The 16,696-nt window shown below is 33.5% G+C and overlaps 1 protein-coding gene across 2 annotated transcripts; it reads right to left on the bottom strand.

Annotated features, from left to right (window-relative positions):
• Window positions 1-2,296: 2,296 nt before the first annotated feature.
• On the bottom strand, window positions 2,297-15,310 carry LOC148284483 (uncharacterized). 2 transcript variants are annotated; one of them, XM_088239565.1, is made up of 7 exons: window positions 15,072-15,310; window positions 13,940-14,071; window positions 10,839-10,929; window positions 8,196-8,314; window positions 6,384-6,539; window positions 4,758-4,835; window positions 2,297-3,921 (listed from the first exon to the last, which is right to left on the bottom strand). In XM_088239565.1, exons 2-5 carry the CDS (start codon window positions 14,064-14,066, stop codon window positions 6,385-6,387), a joined length of 492 nt encoding a protein of 163 aa, XP_088095691.1. In that variant the 5' UTR covers window positions 14,067-14,071; window positions 15,072-15,310; the 3' UTR covers window positions 2,297-3,921; window positions 4,758-4,835; window position 6,384. The 2 variants fall into 2 exon arrangements, with proteins under 2 accessions (XP_088095691.1, XP_088095685.1); XM_088239559.1 differs by lacking the exon at window positions 4,758-4,835.
• Between the last annotated feature and the right edge of the window lie 1,386 nt (window positions 15,311-16,696).

Here is a 16,696-nt window from a genome sequence, read left to right as displayed (position 1 = left end):
AATAATATCTTTATATACAGGGTGTTTTTTAAACCCTGTCACATCCGAAACCACGATGATCAGTATGGGCAAGAAGACATATTGGCATATTTAAAAAAATATTTAGAACGAAGAAAATTTGTAAAAAATAAAATATTAAAAAGAACAAATGGTTGCTTACTTCTGCAGGGCAGAAGTGAGAGGAGCGCGGTGCAGTATCAGACTCCCTCCTCTCCCCTCCTCGTTTCTTCCCTGCAGAAGTAAGCAACCATTTGCTTTTTTTGAAATTTACTTATATTAATTTTGCTAAACAAACTTTTTTATACACAAACATAATTCTATTTTTTGTAATGCATTCGGTCTCGAATGTGACAGGGTTGAAAGAACACCCCTGGTATATCGATGAATTGTACATGTGATGCACCTTACTCCTTTTTACGATATTGGATTGAGATTTAATATCTACAAACACGCACAGCGCCAATGTGCGTGTTTGTAGATATTAAAATCTTCAATCCAATATGTAAAAAAGAAGTAAGGAGCATACATGTTCAATTCATCGATATACCAGGGTTGCATTCGAGGAGAATGCATTTACAAAAAAATAGAATTATGTTTGTGTATAAAAAAGTTTGTTTAGCAAAAAGTAAATAAGAAAAAAAAGTCCCACTGTGTCTGCCATGCAAAGGTCAATTGAAAGCCGGAAGTGGCCAAAAGTCTGCAGATGAAATGGCTTACAAAAGGGACGATGTATTAAGGTGTATATATATAATTTTTATGTTTTTTTTCATTATGTATTTTTTTTTAATTTAATTTAGTACGTACTATTATTTGGCATATGATTTATTGCTCCTATTTCTTACTATGGTATTGCGTGAGTTTCTAGAAAACATATCTCAATTATCATTTCAAGTATGCTTTTATGTATATATTCTTTTTCTGTTGATTTAAATGATACTCTTATTTTGTTTTTTTTAATACTACTATATTTTACTATTATTTTGTTGATTTTATTGATACCACTAGTTTGTATATTTGATTATCTGTGATTCTTAATTTGAATAATTTTATATTTTAAAAATTATTTCTGACTATCTTTTTTTCATTGTATTCTTTGGAATTTGATTATTTATTACGTTTACTATCACATTTTGACTATTTATAACTTTTTTTCTAGATTGTTATTCAATGTCATAATAATTTGATCTATTTAATTTTACTATGTATTTTTATTGTTATTTATTGTGGCTTGACACGGGCATAGCCTAAAAAGCCTTAATAAGTTCATTAATTGAGAATTTTTCTCCATTTCTGAATTGGACCACGCGGCACTGAGATAATGTTAACTAATATTATTACTATTAACATATTACAACAGAGATAAAGAACATTTTAAAGAAGGCAATATAGAAGTCTGGGCATCTACGGGGCTTATGACCTGTCATTGGCTGGTTTGAGTGGCCACTTTACACACTGTGTAACATTCGCCATTCTGCCCATATTCGAACATCTATATCCCTTCGATTCTTTCATCTGTTGATGTTTGTGAAGTTAAAGAGCTGAAACCTTTATTTGTGCGAGTGAGAATCATCTAATTGAATTATTTCACCTACATACTAGACTAGGCAACGCCTGAAAATGTAATTTTTTCAATTTCTATACTTCTTCATGGACCAGGTGGATTTATCAACAATATTTTGAGTTTGTCCAAAAATTTCAGTATGTTATGTAATAATTTTTAATTTTGCTATTATTTAATAGTGTACACGCACACGCTTCCACTTTCCATTGTGTTGAATTCCAACTCAACGCAGGACTCTTGGCCTTCCATAGAGAATTATTACTCCGAGATTTAGACTCATTATTAAAATTATCGCTTAATTGAAACTAATCAACTAGAAACCGTATAAAATATGATATGAAGATTCTATTTTAATTTAAATACCTACATATTATTATATTGCTCGCTAATTAGTATAATATATAAATAGGAACATGCCTAATTAAGATCGGGGAAAATTTCAATGAGATACGCATTTAATGAGAGATTTTTACTCTCAAATATGGAAGATAGTGCTGAAGTCACTGCGACCTGTGCCGATCTATTGTGACGGTTCGCCGTAAGTTAGATCTCGCCCTCCGAGCCCAGATCTTCAAAGTATTTATTTATTTAAGCACTTTATATACATATACAGTTCACGAACATATGCACAAGGGCGGGCAAATCGCCTTAAGGCGATTTCTTCCTACCGAAGACCGATCAATTTGAGAATGGCATATTAACATATTGTATTATTTTCATTATAAAACCAAATAATGATAAACATGTATATTTTTTTAAGAAATAAGATTGGCTAAATATCTACACAATACTATGAAGAGAGGACGGGGTAAAGAGAGAAGGAAAGAGGAAGGAGAAAGGGAAAAATCAAATATTCAGGAAGTGACATTTCATACGCGATTTGAATGTGAATAAAGAATGGGCGTCTCTGACATTAGTGAGTAGATTATTAATTTCATAATCGAGCATAATTCAAATCAACATTCGCATTGTAAACATTTTTAGCTGTTCTTTCGCCGTCCATTCGCTCTGCATGTCCAAACCAGCGCGGAACTCCATTCTTGATTATGTCAATAACGCTTATCTCAGCCGCATCTCAACATTAGTGCATCTATTGTCAATAGATTTACCACACATTCGCCCGAGAGATCGCATTTCGACAGCATTCAGCCTACTTTCATCCCTGTTTTTCCGAATCCATACTTCGCTCCCATACATCAGGGACGGGACCAGAACTCCAATGTGGACTGCTAAATTCTCGTCAAAAAATTAATAGAATTACATTTTTAGCGTGTGGACAGAGCTTATTGAAATCAAACCATATTGTTAAAAACCAAAATCCATTAATCCATAATCCTTATCCGCTCCTAAGTGGAACATGTGGACATCGCCAGATGCCTCCAGGAAGCCCAATCGCCAGCCAGCACCCTCGCCTTCTTCCACGTCAATCCAGAGTCCGTTAGCTTTGCCGAATAAAGTCGAAACATTGTTGAATCATCGGCGGCCTTCCGGGACAGTGTGAGCCTCGAGGAACAGGCAACTTGAGTTTAGGATCTGCCAGATCCACCGCCGCATCCTCGAGACGCTTGTTACAGGAGTATATGCTTTAAGTGATGTCCCATCTCTGTCGCAATCGATTTCTTTTCATGTTCCCAGCCGTGTCACCAGAAGTCAAAATCTGCTATTTATAAAATCTTCTAAGAGCAACTTTGGTTTTTATGCCCCAATGACCAGAATGTGTAGATTAGTCAATTCATCACACGACTTGGAATTCTTTGGGATAGATCTTCCGGCTTTTCGTAGATCTCTTCGCGACTAAACAGTGTGGGATGAAGTTGGATTGGCATGGTTTAGCTCAAAGTTTTAGGTCTTTCGACTTTTGAATATATTGTATACAATTATTGTTTTGCCCTTGTTTGTCTTTGCTAAATAGTTTTATGTTCTTTTTGTTCAGTTTCTTGCATTTGTTTCTTCATGTAACTGTTGTAATTGGCTTAGGCCGTATATATAATAAATAAATAAATATATATACGTTAGAGATACATAAAATCGAACGACCTTATGCCTTATATTCTCCTCGAGGCTTACTCTCAAACCTCGGAAGTTTGGTGTTCCGAGTTGCGGTGAGGTGCCGAGATTCGCACCCATATTGGAGGACTGGCATAATACAAGATTTGCAGGCGACCTCCGGTGCTTCAAATATTAATTTGGATAAAATGATGCACGTATAGGAAATTAGTAAAAGTGACATTCTTACCCTAAAGATTCAAACAGCTAATTCAGGATCCTACATAATTAAGATTAGATTGGAGGCACTATATTATTTTACTCTAGATTGGTTAAAAGTCACGCGAATTCTTCAGAATCCATCCCAAGTTAATCTGGAAAGAGAAAAATACATATTTTATACTGAGATCATTAGGGACGTGGGACTGATGGCAGGGGCGAATCGTCTAAATAAGTGATTATGCACAGCTTACCATTATATTTGAATTTAATAAAAAAAAAATTGACTATTCTTAATTCTATGTATAATTTTTTATACATAGAATTAAGAATAGTCAAGAAACTGCAGATCAAACAGAAGGTGACTAAACTACTCTTAAAAGAGACGTCGCTCAGTACCCAACTCCCGATTTGAATTCAATTATGCCGTGTTGTGTCGTTTTAATGTGCAGAAATACTGCTTGGATCTTTAAGAAACAGGATGGGATCACATTTCATATGTAATTAGCACATGCATGTGTAAGTGGCAAATGCATTACTCAAAAATTCAATTCTTTTCCATGTCAGATTGTCGGAGAAAACAAAATGGGAAATTCGTTAGTGTTGCCAGGGTAGTAAATTTGTTTACCTTCTTTGCTCATCTAATGAGAGAATTAATGAAAATTGTACCTCGGGTTAAACAACGCCGTGGTGGACATTTGACCGACATTATCTTTTAAACATCAAATATTATTTAACGTGATACAAAAATATCCATTTTATGTCAAATAAAATTTGTTTTATATTTTAAGTTCAAAGTTCATTAATTCAATTACTCTTGTTTTTTAAGTAAATTCCGTTTTGATATTTTAAAAAACACAGTAGAGAAGGTAATATAGAAATCTAGGCATCTACAGGGCTTATGACCCGTCATTGGCTGGTTTAAGTGGCCACTTTGTGGATTTTGGTGGATCTATCAACAATATTTTGAATTATGTTACATCTATATTACCTTCTTTAGAGTGTTCTTCATCTCTGTTTTGATATGTTAATATTAACAGCTCCCCAGGGAGTTGAATCCAGTCCAAGTCTACAAAAAATTTGACAAACTCAAAATATTGTTTAAAAAAAAAAGTAAACTTTTTGTAACAATTTTATTTTTAACTGAAAAACCTCAGTTTTTTAGATCTAAATGTGTTGCAACAGAGAGGGATAACATTTTTGAGAAGGGAAAACGGTGAACGTGAAGAAAACGTAAAACTGCGCGTATTTCACAGTCGGCGGGATCCTCCATCGGCGGAGGCATTTCAAATACGCAAAAGCAAATGTAAACAGCACTGACTGACGCCGCAACGGCATCTGCGGCTCGACAACAGATGTAGGTATAAAGTACGCATGCGCGGGGGAATTCCGTCTGACTTCATACTAGGAATGCTTGGCTACAATAGTTGGGAGAAAAGAAGAAATGCATACTTGCTAATGTATTTTTTCCGAATTAATCCGTGGTATCACGATCAACATGGGTGTAACGGAGAGTTTTTTTTTATGTTCCTAATGACTACCTTAGACATAGGCAGCTTAAGCTGTTTTATCTTCCTGCTCGCAGAACCAACCTGCCGATGGTAATGCCAGTAGGAAGAGCGATGTCTTTACTCAACCGTATTTCTTCGGATATCGACATTTTTCATATTAGTGAAAAAAAGTTCAGAGAGGAAAGCATCCTTTTTCTATAATTGCTGGGTATTTTTATTTTACCATCTTGGTATATTTAAATTTTAGTATGGATTTTTTCATGTTATTTTTTTTTATTTATTTTTTTAATTTTTTTATTTTCTTTTATTCAGGAAACATACAGTACAGTTACAAAGTTTAATATTTTACACAATTAGACTTAATTCTAATGGACCATTGAAGTTTCCATATTAAAAAGCAATTATATGTAGGGTTAATTATGAAAGTATAAAAAAGAGAAGGAAAAAGAAAACATAAATGAAAGTTGTTTAAAAATTAAAATTTAAGTGAAAAAAATATATTTTAAGGTTTGTAGTTTGTAGTGAGTATTTACAAATGGAAATAATATTAAAAATGAAGAAAATTTGTAAGAGTAATTAAAAATTAAGAATGAAAATAAAGAATGAAAAACATACTCAGATGCAAAAATAAAATAAAATAGTAATAACATTTTTTTTAAAAAAGGAAAAACATAAACACATATTTATTTTAAGGGATTCAAAGAAACGATGAGAAGAATCTTTAAGTGAAATATAAGACAGTAAATTTAAATTTAGGTCAATTTAAAAAACATCTTCAAAATTAATGCCACATTATAGTAAGAGCAGCAATATATTGATTTTATTAACATATATAATATAAGTAATTAAAAGTAGTTTAAAAGTAGTTTATGTATGCATTGAAATATTTTTGTAATGGACGTAAACGTGAATAAAATAAATAAATTGAAATTGAAATTGAAATAAAACGGTACTTACTTAAAAAAACTCACCTCGTATTTTCAAAATCAATATGGATATTGTGGAGAAATGTTTTCATGCATAACTTTCTTCAGGCGATACCATTCTGGCATAATATTACGGGTGATGAGATGCGGGTGAATGAATATGATACAGCGGAATTTTACCTCATTTCTGTCTCGGTCTCCTCTGCTTGACCAGCTGCCTCAGCAGCACCGCGTTCTCGTCCAGCATGTCGCCCCCGTTGGCGAGGGAGCCCGGCCTTCCGGAACCCCACAGATTAACGGCGGAAGGGACGTACACTAACCCTCCGAGGGTCAAAGCTAGAAACGAACAGTGACATCAACACATATGCGGGCTTCGCCACGGTGCAACAGAGCTCTACCTTACAATACTACATATTTGGCTTAATATTTTTAATAAAAACATATATTTCCTTATACCCAAGATTTATAAAAAAAAAATTATACAGCATATTCAGTGGAAAGTTTAAATAATAAAACAAGAAAATCTTAAGTACTGTGTCATACATCCGGGCAAAGTGAACAGAAAACTGTGTATATTATTTATTTATTTATTAATGTAATCATACAGTCTTTATATTGAACAAGGTACAAAAGAACAATTAAAAAAAGTAAGACGAATTACGGATTTCACACTAATTTATTATGAATGCAGGAGGAGAGGGGAAAAATAATTGAATTCTAAAAAAGTAAAAATAAAAATATTACATAAAAAGTGCATAAAAAGGAGAAGACATTGTATGGCTACTCTACTCTCTGCTTCCATGAACATTTAAATTTATTTGTAAAAAATCACAACCAACAATAAATTATAAGATGCAGGTAGGTAGTTATGAAATGCATGAATAAATAAATATAATTACCATTCACCATCTTTGAAAAAGTTCAAAAGGTTTGTTCTATAGGAACAATACCCTAGACTAAATATATCAGAAACGTGGGAATAACTATTGCCGAGTTCATGAAGTCTGTTTAATACGGCATTACAAGTATACACATTCCGTGAATTGCTGCTACAAAACGGTGGCACCTGTCTAGTCATTCTTCCAGGCACCCCGTAGTTGATGAGAGATAATAGTTCGGGGCAATCCCATATTGAATTTTCAATTTTGAATAAATTTAAAAGGTCTATAATTTTTTTTCTATCGTTAAGTTTTAACAAATTTAATGTTTTTAGCAAAAAAATCGTAATTTAAAAATTCATGACTGATTCTAAGTTATTAATTATTTTAAGTATTCTGAATCTTCTCGACCCCCTAGAGAGTGGTCAATTTGGGGATTTTTATATTTTGAATGTGATGGCACTATACTGCGTATAATGTCTGATGATTGAACATAAAATAATGTATAAAACTGTTTATAAAACGGAAAAAAAAACGAATACGATTTGGTCAATTCAACTTAATTAAGTGATTTGGGTAATGCTTAAGGTCGTTATAATGTTCTAAATAAAAATCATCATCATTGTTTTGAGTATGTCCAAACGCTTGCAGACTGGCTGGATTTTCTCCCTAGGGAGTTGTTTATATTGAAATTTGTTGCAACAGAGAACGAAAGCATTTTCGAGAAGTGAATGTTACACAGTGTGTAAAATGGCCACTTAAACCAGCCAATGACATGTCATAAGCCCTGTAAATGCCTAGACTCTCAAATTCCCTTCTCAAAAATGTTTTCCCTCTCTGTTGCAACAAATTTCAAAATCATCATGCTTGATTTCAAGTGTTCATATTTATTTATCAGTGTGGCCAGATATGAAGCAAAGTGTAAACGAGTGCAAATAATAAATATCCCAAAATTAATCACTCTCCAGGGGGTTGAGAAAATTCAGAATAGCACCCCGGGTGTATTTAGTTGCGAGGTGTGAGTGACGCTGGGAGTATGTTATGATGAGATGGCGCAGAATATATTCACCAGTGAGAGTTGAGCAATAAACAAATAAAAGTTGTATAGGATTACCGTTTAGTATGCAGGGGAAGATGACATAGAAATTGAGCGTAGTCGATTGGAAGTACAGCACCTCACTCGCGTAGAGGAAGATCGTCAGGATGAGCGCGCAGTAGCCGAGTGATACAACTCTGAAAAAAATATTTTTTTTATTTGCATTTACTGAGACACGCGTTCCAACTCCACGGGGCTCCACTCCAAATGTCGTGTTGAGTCGGGGTGAATAATATCATCGACGGCAACCCGTCACCGCATAACTTAAATTTGACCGATGTTTGAGTACGTCCAAATGCTTGCAGACTTGCTGGATTTCCTCCCTAGGGAGTTGTTCATATTGAAATTTGTTGCAACAGAGAGGGAAAACATTTTTGAGAAGGGAATATGGGAGTCTAGGCAATTACAGGGCTTATGATCTGTCATTGGCTGGTTTAAGTGGCCACTTAACACACTGCGTAACATGGTACAAGAATAAGTTTAAAAAAATGAAAATTGTTTTCAGACATTGCCGAGTAGGTGATTCGGTTCAGCCGGATGAATCTCACCCGCATAATAAAGGTTTCAGCTCCTTTACTTCACAAAAGTCAACAGATGGAAGAGTTGAGGAAATGTGGATGTTCAAACACAAGCAGAATGGTGAATGTTACACGGTGTGTAAAGCGGTCGCTTAAATCAGCCAATGACAGGTTTAAAGCCCTGTAAATGCCTAGACTCCCATATTCCCTTCATTAAATTAACACTATACTATGAAGAGAGGAGAGGGGATGGGAAGGAAAGAAGAAGGATAAAATAACAATTTAAATATTTAGATAGTGACATTTCAATCTTGACTTAAATGTAAATAAAGAAGGGGCGTCTCTAACATTAGTGGGTAGATTATTCCACAATATATGTTTCTTCATGTAACTGTTGTAATTGCCTTAGGCCGTATACATAATAGATAAATCACACGTAAGGAAGAATTATATATATAAAACAATAACCAATAAACCTAACGCTCCTATATACCTGTGTGAAAAATTTCAACGCTTATCAGTTCATGGTTTACCTCTTCGTTCTCATTCTCAAGGCACTCTCTTAATACCCATACACAATTCCTCTTTCTTCTCTAACTCATATAGTGTCCATGCGGCTCGACTGTGGAATCATCTCCCATCCACCATCAAAGATGTTACTACATTATCTCTGTTTAAATCACGTCTGAAGAAACATCTCCTTTCTCTTCCTTAATCTCTCCTCCTTTCCTTTTTCCTCTTTCCTCTTTCCTCTTTTTTCCTTTTTCCCATTGAGTAATAGTTTCGATTTAAGGTAATTTATAAACAAATACGTTTATTTCTATTTTTATATATATTTAAATTTTTAATCTTTTTTTTCTATTGAATATGTACTGTAACTTGAATTATAAAAATTAAACTTTTATTTTATTGGTTGGTTGGAAGAAATTGCCATTTGGCAATAAGCCCGCCAATGTACAAATAATCATTATGTACAAAAAGTTAAATAAATAAAATAAAAATATATACATAATTCTTCTGTACGTATGTATATACTTTTTATTCTGCAAGTTCTAGGACCAACTATCACATCTACTCGCCTATCCCTAGGCTCCACAGATATGGTAATCAGTATGAGGACAAGGCTGACATATTTGGTTCAGCCTTACATAATGTGATAAACATCAACAGATGAAAGAATTGAAGGAATATAGATGTTCAAATATAGGCAGAATGGTGAATGTTACACAGTGTGTAAAGTGGCCATTTAAACCAGCCATTGACAGGTCATAAGCCCTGTAGATGCCTGGACATCTATATTACCTTCTCTGAAATGTTCTTCATCTCTGTTGTAATATGTTAATATAAACAGCTCCCCGGGGAGTTGAATCCAGTCCTTGTCTAAAAAATTTGGACAAACTCAAAATATTGTTGATATATAGATAATGTTTTCCTTTTTTGCTTTTTCATATTTATGCATTTATTTCGTTAATATTTTTAATTGCTAATGTGTATTTACCTACTTGTTACTATTGTTAGAGTTATACAATTTTATAATTTTTTGTTATATATTTTTGTATGTATTTTTTTTTTCATACTTATGTTCTAACTGTATTACAAAATAAAGCCTTTAGAATCATTTTGAAAAAAAACAGATATACGAGGGTAAAGTCGATGGTAAATGAAATGAAATTATTAACATATAAACAAAGAATATTTTACAATACAATGATATTTGTTCATAAAATTATAAACTCTAATAAAAAAACAGAATTTTGGAAAAAAAATTGATCGGAACCAGCATGAACACGATCACAATACTAGAGAAAAGAACAAAATTAGACTTCCATTTAGGAAAAAGGCAAAGTCACAAAATTCAATTTTATTTAAAGCAATTAAAAAGTATTACGAAATGGAAAAAAATATTTATGAAGAAAAAAACATATCAAAATTTAAAATAATGGTCAAGACATATGTGATAAACAATTTATAAATTAAATATATTTGCAATGTTATTATTAGAACACACATAACAATATGTACGATATGTGTGCCCTATTTTAAGATTTAAATAAAATAAAAAATATATGTTAAAGGCAATTTATGCCGTTTATGTAAAAATAAATAAATAGATATAAGATAAGGGTTATAAATAAATACTCACGGCGGGTAGTGGATGTAGAGGGTGCAGTGAACGAGTGCCAATGCTTTCAGTAGAGAATACATTCCCAGCATTCTAGAGACAGTAAAATCCTCTGAAATAAAACAAAATTCATCTAACAGGAAGTTTCCAAAGAAAGGCGTACCATTATCCAGTTATTATTGTACAGCACAAGCGCTTTTTACTGTACAGGGTGTTCACTAAACCCTGTCACATCCGAAACCACGATGATCATTATGAGCAAGAAGACATATTGGCACATTCAAATATTTTTTAGAACCAATATATATATTAACATGTTACAACAGAGATGAAGAACATTTAAGAGAAGGTAATTTTATTTATTTCGAATACAAACAGATGTACAGGTTAAATGAATATTAAAAAAAAAAAATATATAAAATGTATACATAGTAGGGCCTGCCATCCAATTATATGTATTCACTAAATAATACTGTAATAAAGCGACGACGGCTTGAAGTTTAAACTATATAAATAATAAATATACTATGTATTAAAATAAGATAAATATGGACAAAACAAGGAGATAGTGGAATGGAAAAGAAGGAAATTGAATATAGAAGTCTAGGCATCTACAGGGCTTATGACCTGTCAATGGTTGGTTTAAGTGGCCACTTTACACACTGTGTAACATCCACCATTCTGCCCACATTTGAACTTTGACAAAATTTGGACAAACTCAAAATATTGTTGACAAATTACCTGGTCCATGAAGAAGTATAGAAATTGAAAAAATAATATTTTCAGGCGTTGCCTAGTATGTAGGTGAAATAATTCAATAAGATGAATCTCACCCGCATAAATAAAGGTTTCAGCTCTTTAACTTCAAAAACATTAACAGATGAAAGAATTGAAGGGATATAGATGTTAAAATGTGGGCAGAATGGTGAATGTTACACAGTGTGTAAAGTGGCCACTTAAACCAGCCATTGACAGGTCATAAGCCTTGTAGATGCCTAGACTTCTATATTACCTTCTCTTAAATGTTCTTCATCTCTGTTGTAATATGTTCATATAAACAGCTCCCCAGGGAGTTGAATCCAGTCCTTGTCTACAAAAATTTGGACAAACTCAAAATATTGTTAAATATATATATATTTTTTTTAATATTTAAAAGAGCAAATGGTTGCTTACTTCTGGAGTCTCCGGAGTCTGATACTGCGCCGCGCTCCCCTCACTTCTGCCCTGCAGAAGTAAGCAACCATTTGTTTTTTAAATATTTTATATTTAAAAATTTTCTTTGTTCTAAATATTTTTTAAGTATGCTAATATGTCTTCTCTTCCATACTGATCATCGTGGTTTCGGATGTGACAGGGTTTAAAGAACACCCTGTATAGTGAGTAAATTTACAAAAAAATAAAAATTGATAAAAAAACTTTGATACATGCAAGAAAAATATACACGGTGTGTGAGGGCCAGACCGCGAAACTTCAGAGGAACATTCCTCATTTATTTATTTGACGGACTATGCAGTCCATTCTAACGATGGTAAATACAATTTCTTATAATAGATACGAGCACTAATAAAATAAAATACACCTAAATAAAATTAAAGCTAGGACAAAAAAAATAATAATTACTACCTCAAGACAAGATCTAATGTATCGAGTAAATTTTTAAAACTATAAAGACTTACACCGAAAAAGTCCAGATCTTGTCTCGAGTTTACAATACGACACAATCGGGACATTGGTGCATGCGAGCCATAGTTTGCGCTGTGCTGATCGAGGAACAGCACATTATTATTTCGCAACCGGCGGATTGGAACATTGAATGCCACATGTTCCAGTAACGATGGTACATCAATTAAGCCATTCAGCAATTAAAACATAAATATGGAGTCAATGTTATTTCTACATTTATGTAGACTAAGGATGGATGGTTATCTTAAGTACATGTACTGTACTTAAGTACTGTACTTAAGATAACCATCCATTCATATGCCAACACCTTAGATATGAAAAAAACCCCCCTGCTCTAAGTTTCACTGATTAATCTGTTTATTTTTTGTTTAGATTCGATGACATTGTGAACAATATTCAGTGTTTATTATATAAGTTTTATATCACCCGTCGATGAGAGGAGTGCTCTCCCGAAACTATATTTGTGTTCTTGTAAAATAATAAAATTGTGTAACACTGATAACAAAGTTTTATTTTCATAATAATTTATATTCATTATTGTTCATTGTGATAGCTCAAATGCTTAGCATGTTTTTAAGCACATCGATAGTTATTTGCGATTGAGCTACAGAAACACCGTGTATATGAGTCAGTCTATTTTATTGAGAATAAATTAAAAGTAGTTCATTGGCACAAGCGGCATTTCTAAATTAATCGTTCACATGGAACATCATAAAATATTTAAACAGAAATTATTTGAATTCACAGAGACTCGAGTTAAAAATATCAATATGAGAGGTACATTCATTCTCTAGTCTTTGTATACGCGGTATAGGTGATTGACAAAGATAGGTGGTGGTTACGTGTGAATGTTTACTGCCATTTATATGTTTTTATATATGTAAGTAGGAACCTGAGCAGCCTGGCAGTACCTACCGCATTGCAACGATTCACAAATTCTATATTCAAATAAAGCTGCGATCCGTATTTTTTCTTCAAACAAATGAGTCTTCTGTAATCCGCATGAAAAACTAGCAACAAATAAGATTCGTACCGCTATCTCGCTAAAGAAAGTTACCGCTTAAGTGTCAGCATTATCATCATCACCGCATCCAATATCTAAAAAGACTGATGCACAAAGCAGAATAAGAAAGAACAAAACATCCGCATCATTCACGCATTATTATCTGGTGGAGCGACGGGGAACACTTCGATTTCCATTGCATATTAAGTGGCAGTAAACGTCCTTAGTAGTGTGTGTGTTGGCTGACCTTGTCGGACCATCTTGGATCAGTTCATGCGCTCTCTAAGCTATCGAGGAAATATCTTTTGCGCCTCTCTCTCGCGTCACCAGGTGGTTTAAAAAGGGTGACAATAATATAGAGTATTTTATCTAGTTCTACGTGTTGGTATGTTAATAATTTGAAGGATTAATGAGAAAAAAATATATATTTCTATACCGTGAGAGTCATCTTCTAGAAATGATCGATGTTCTATATACGAGCGGCCCGCAGTGCCCAAATCCATGAACGCGAGGAACGCCAACCAGCCGCGAAACGCGTAAAGCAGTCTACTCTGGACAGCCATTATTCCTAAAAACAGAAATTCGTAAAACGTTATTAAATATTTGTATATAACCACTTACCGGCATTTCTTAAATGCAATTCTTGGCCTTCAGTTTGCGTTGGAAGAACATTGAGAAACGTTGATATTCGTGTTAAAGAACATATGAGGTGTCTTCCCAATGAAAATTTCTCCCAATTCGCAAATCACCTTATCAATTTTAATTATGACTTTAATAAAAATACAGGAGTTAAAATCTTACATATAAAAAATAAAGGGTAAATAATATGGAAATATAACAATGTTTTGAGTGTGTCCAAATGTTTGCAGACAAGCTGGATTGTTTTCAGGCGTTACCTTAGTAGGTGAATCGGTTCAGCAGGATGAATCTCACCCACATGATAAACTTTTCAGCTCTTTTACTTCACAAAAGTCAACGGATGGAAGAGTTGAGGAAATGTGGATATTTAAACATGGGCAGAATGGTGAATGTTACAAAGTGTGTAGTGGCCAATTAAACCAGCCGTTGACGAGTCATACGCCCTGTAAATGCCTAGACTTCCATATTCCCTTCTCAAAAATGTTTTCAGTCTGTTGAAATAAATTTAGATCTGAATAACTCCCTGGGGAAGAAATCCAGCATGTTTGCAAACATTTGGACTTCCTCAAAACATAGTTTGATACTTTTAGCTGACAAAACAGGGGTAATGGCAGCAATCGTATTTTTCCTGCTTTTCGCCAGCCGTGTATAAGACTATTATTTTTGTTAGTTTAGAATACTCCATATGGTAGAACGGATTCAGGAGATAACATGGCATTGTTATAATATCTCGAAAATTGAAAGAACGCGAAGAGCCCGTGTACAATTCACGTGTATATTTTTTTAATGAATTAAAGCCTATAAATATCAAACATAGCATGAAATAGTTCAAATAGCAAAGAACTGCTGCATTTTACATAACGCTGTGTTTATTTTAAGCTCGTGCACGTCTAAAAATAACGAATTAATTAAATGAATGGAAAACAAACCTATGTATGCAGAATTTCTGTGTGTAAATATAGTAATAATATCCTATAAGTACGGTATGGTCCTTTGGAGAAATAGCGGCATTCTTGGTTCGTTAATAACTACGAACTATTCCTATAGATTCTATATACATTGTACATAATTTAATTAAGGATTTGAACAACTACTTTACACAAAATAAAATAAATAATTTGCCGCAGAATCTGACAGCGGGTTCAAATCATTTTGTCAAAATTAAATGGCTGCTCAGTGTACTAATAAGCAGATAGTCAAATTAGGTTCCTACTTTGTAAAAAAAATATTTTAAGGAGTATTTCAAAAGACATAATAAATTGAATACCTCCCACCTATTTCCCTAATTAGTATCAATAATTTACTTACATAGATGTTAACATTTTACATGAGTAGGTATTAAATATTTTTTACAGAACTACTATGAATGAAAGGAAGTCTTTTTTATGTGAATGTAGATGAATACAAAATATGTAAAACTATGACTGGATAGCTTGTTTTGTCGACTATCGGAAACGGTTTGTTGCGGGCGGAGGGAGGATTGCGAGGTGACATCATAGCGCTGCGTGTCTGGGCTTGTGTGGGTACGGCGCGCGCTAGAAAATGCCGCGCTCTAGAAAAGAAAAGAGACTTTAAAATTTGGATATCCAAATAAAATGCCTGCACCACAGCTTGTAAAAGCGAAATGTTGTCAGCTACGTCGATTGCAACAAAACAAAAGGAATCGGAAAGAATCCGCCAGAATTCTAATATAGATGATAGAAGTGGAGCGCCCAGTACAAGTAAAAAGTGCGTGCAACGTTTAAAGCAAGCTAGCACTTCGTTATTGTATCGAATGGATTTGAAAAGAAGTTCAAAATAGACGCAAAAAAAACAATCACAATTCCATTGATTTGGAAAATGACCATATTGAGTCTGTTAAATATTTATAACAAGATAATTTTTCATTTATTTTGCTATAACAGGCAGCATCGTAAACAAGGTCATAATTGCCTAAACGTATCAATATTTTTTTTGTACATAAATTGAAATTACAACAACAACAAGAACAAACTATCACGCCATTTCCCCTTAGGGGTCAGTTGAGAGGATAGAACACTCTATATTTGCATACTGATCTCGCTTCCTCTACATTCATACATCTTCTCATGCACGCACACCAATTATTACGACTTTTGACATGTCCATATTCAAGTATTTGTTGGATTTGGTCATGCCATGTCTTTCTCGGTCTTCCTGTATTTTTGCATCCATCAACATTCGCATTGTAAATATTTTTTGCCGTTCTTTCGCTGTCCATTTGTTCTACATGTCCAAACCAGCGCAGAGCTCCTTTTTTGATGTTGTCAATAATGCTTGTCTTAGCTTTATATAATGTATTGTAATGTAAATGTAATGTAATGTATTGTAGTTTTATTTTTATCATGCAAATTTTTTGGTATCATATATACTTATTGCAGCGTTTCCAAATTTTTTTAAGCCTGTGGACTGGTAAACAAAGGAAAAAACAAATGCGGATCGGTAACAAAGGTACAAAAACTTTTACTAAATGCTATAAAATATTTGTACCTATAATATATCCATTTACTGACTTTTATATGTCTACCGGCTTCGA

The sequence above is a fragment of the Micrasema longulum genome, unplaced genomic scaffold (genome assembly GCF_059751315.1).
Source record: "Micrasema longulum isolate JH-2025_06_02 unplaced genomic scaffold, ASM5975131v1 h1tg000116l, whole genome shotgun sequence".
Taxonomy (NCBI): Eukaryota; Metazoa; Arthropoda; class Insecta; order Trichoptera; family Brachycentridae; genus Micrasema; species Micrasema longulum.
This window is presented reverse-complemented; position numbering and strand designations above follow the sequence as displayed.

Bases quoted from the DNA above. Each gene is read 5' to 3' on its own strand.
- LOC148284483 (XM_088239565.1), bottom strand. From the start codon at position 14,066: ATGGCTGTCCAGAGTAGACTGCTTTACGCGTTTCGCGGCTGGTTGGCG. The intron at 10,930-13,939 runs GTATAGAAATAT...GTTTTATTTCAG, and splicing joins TCTAGAAGATGACTCTCACG to AGGATTTTACTGTCTCTAGA. The intron at 8,315-10,838 runs GTGAGTATTTAT...TATTTTTTTCAG, and splicing joins CTCTACATCCACTACCCGCC to AGTTGTATCACTCGGCTACT.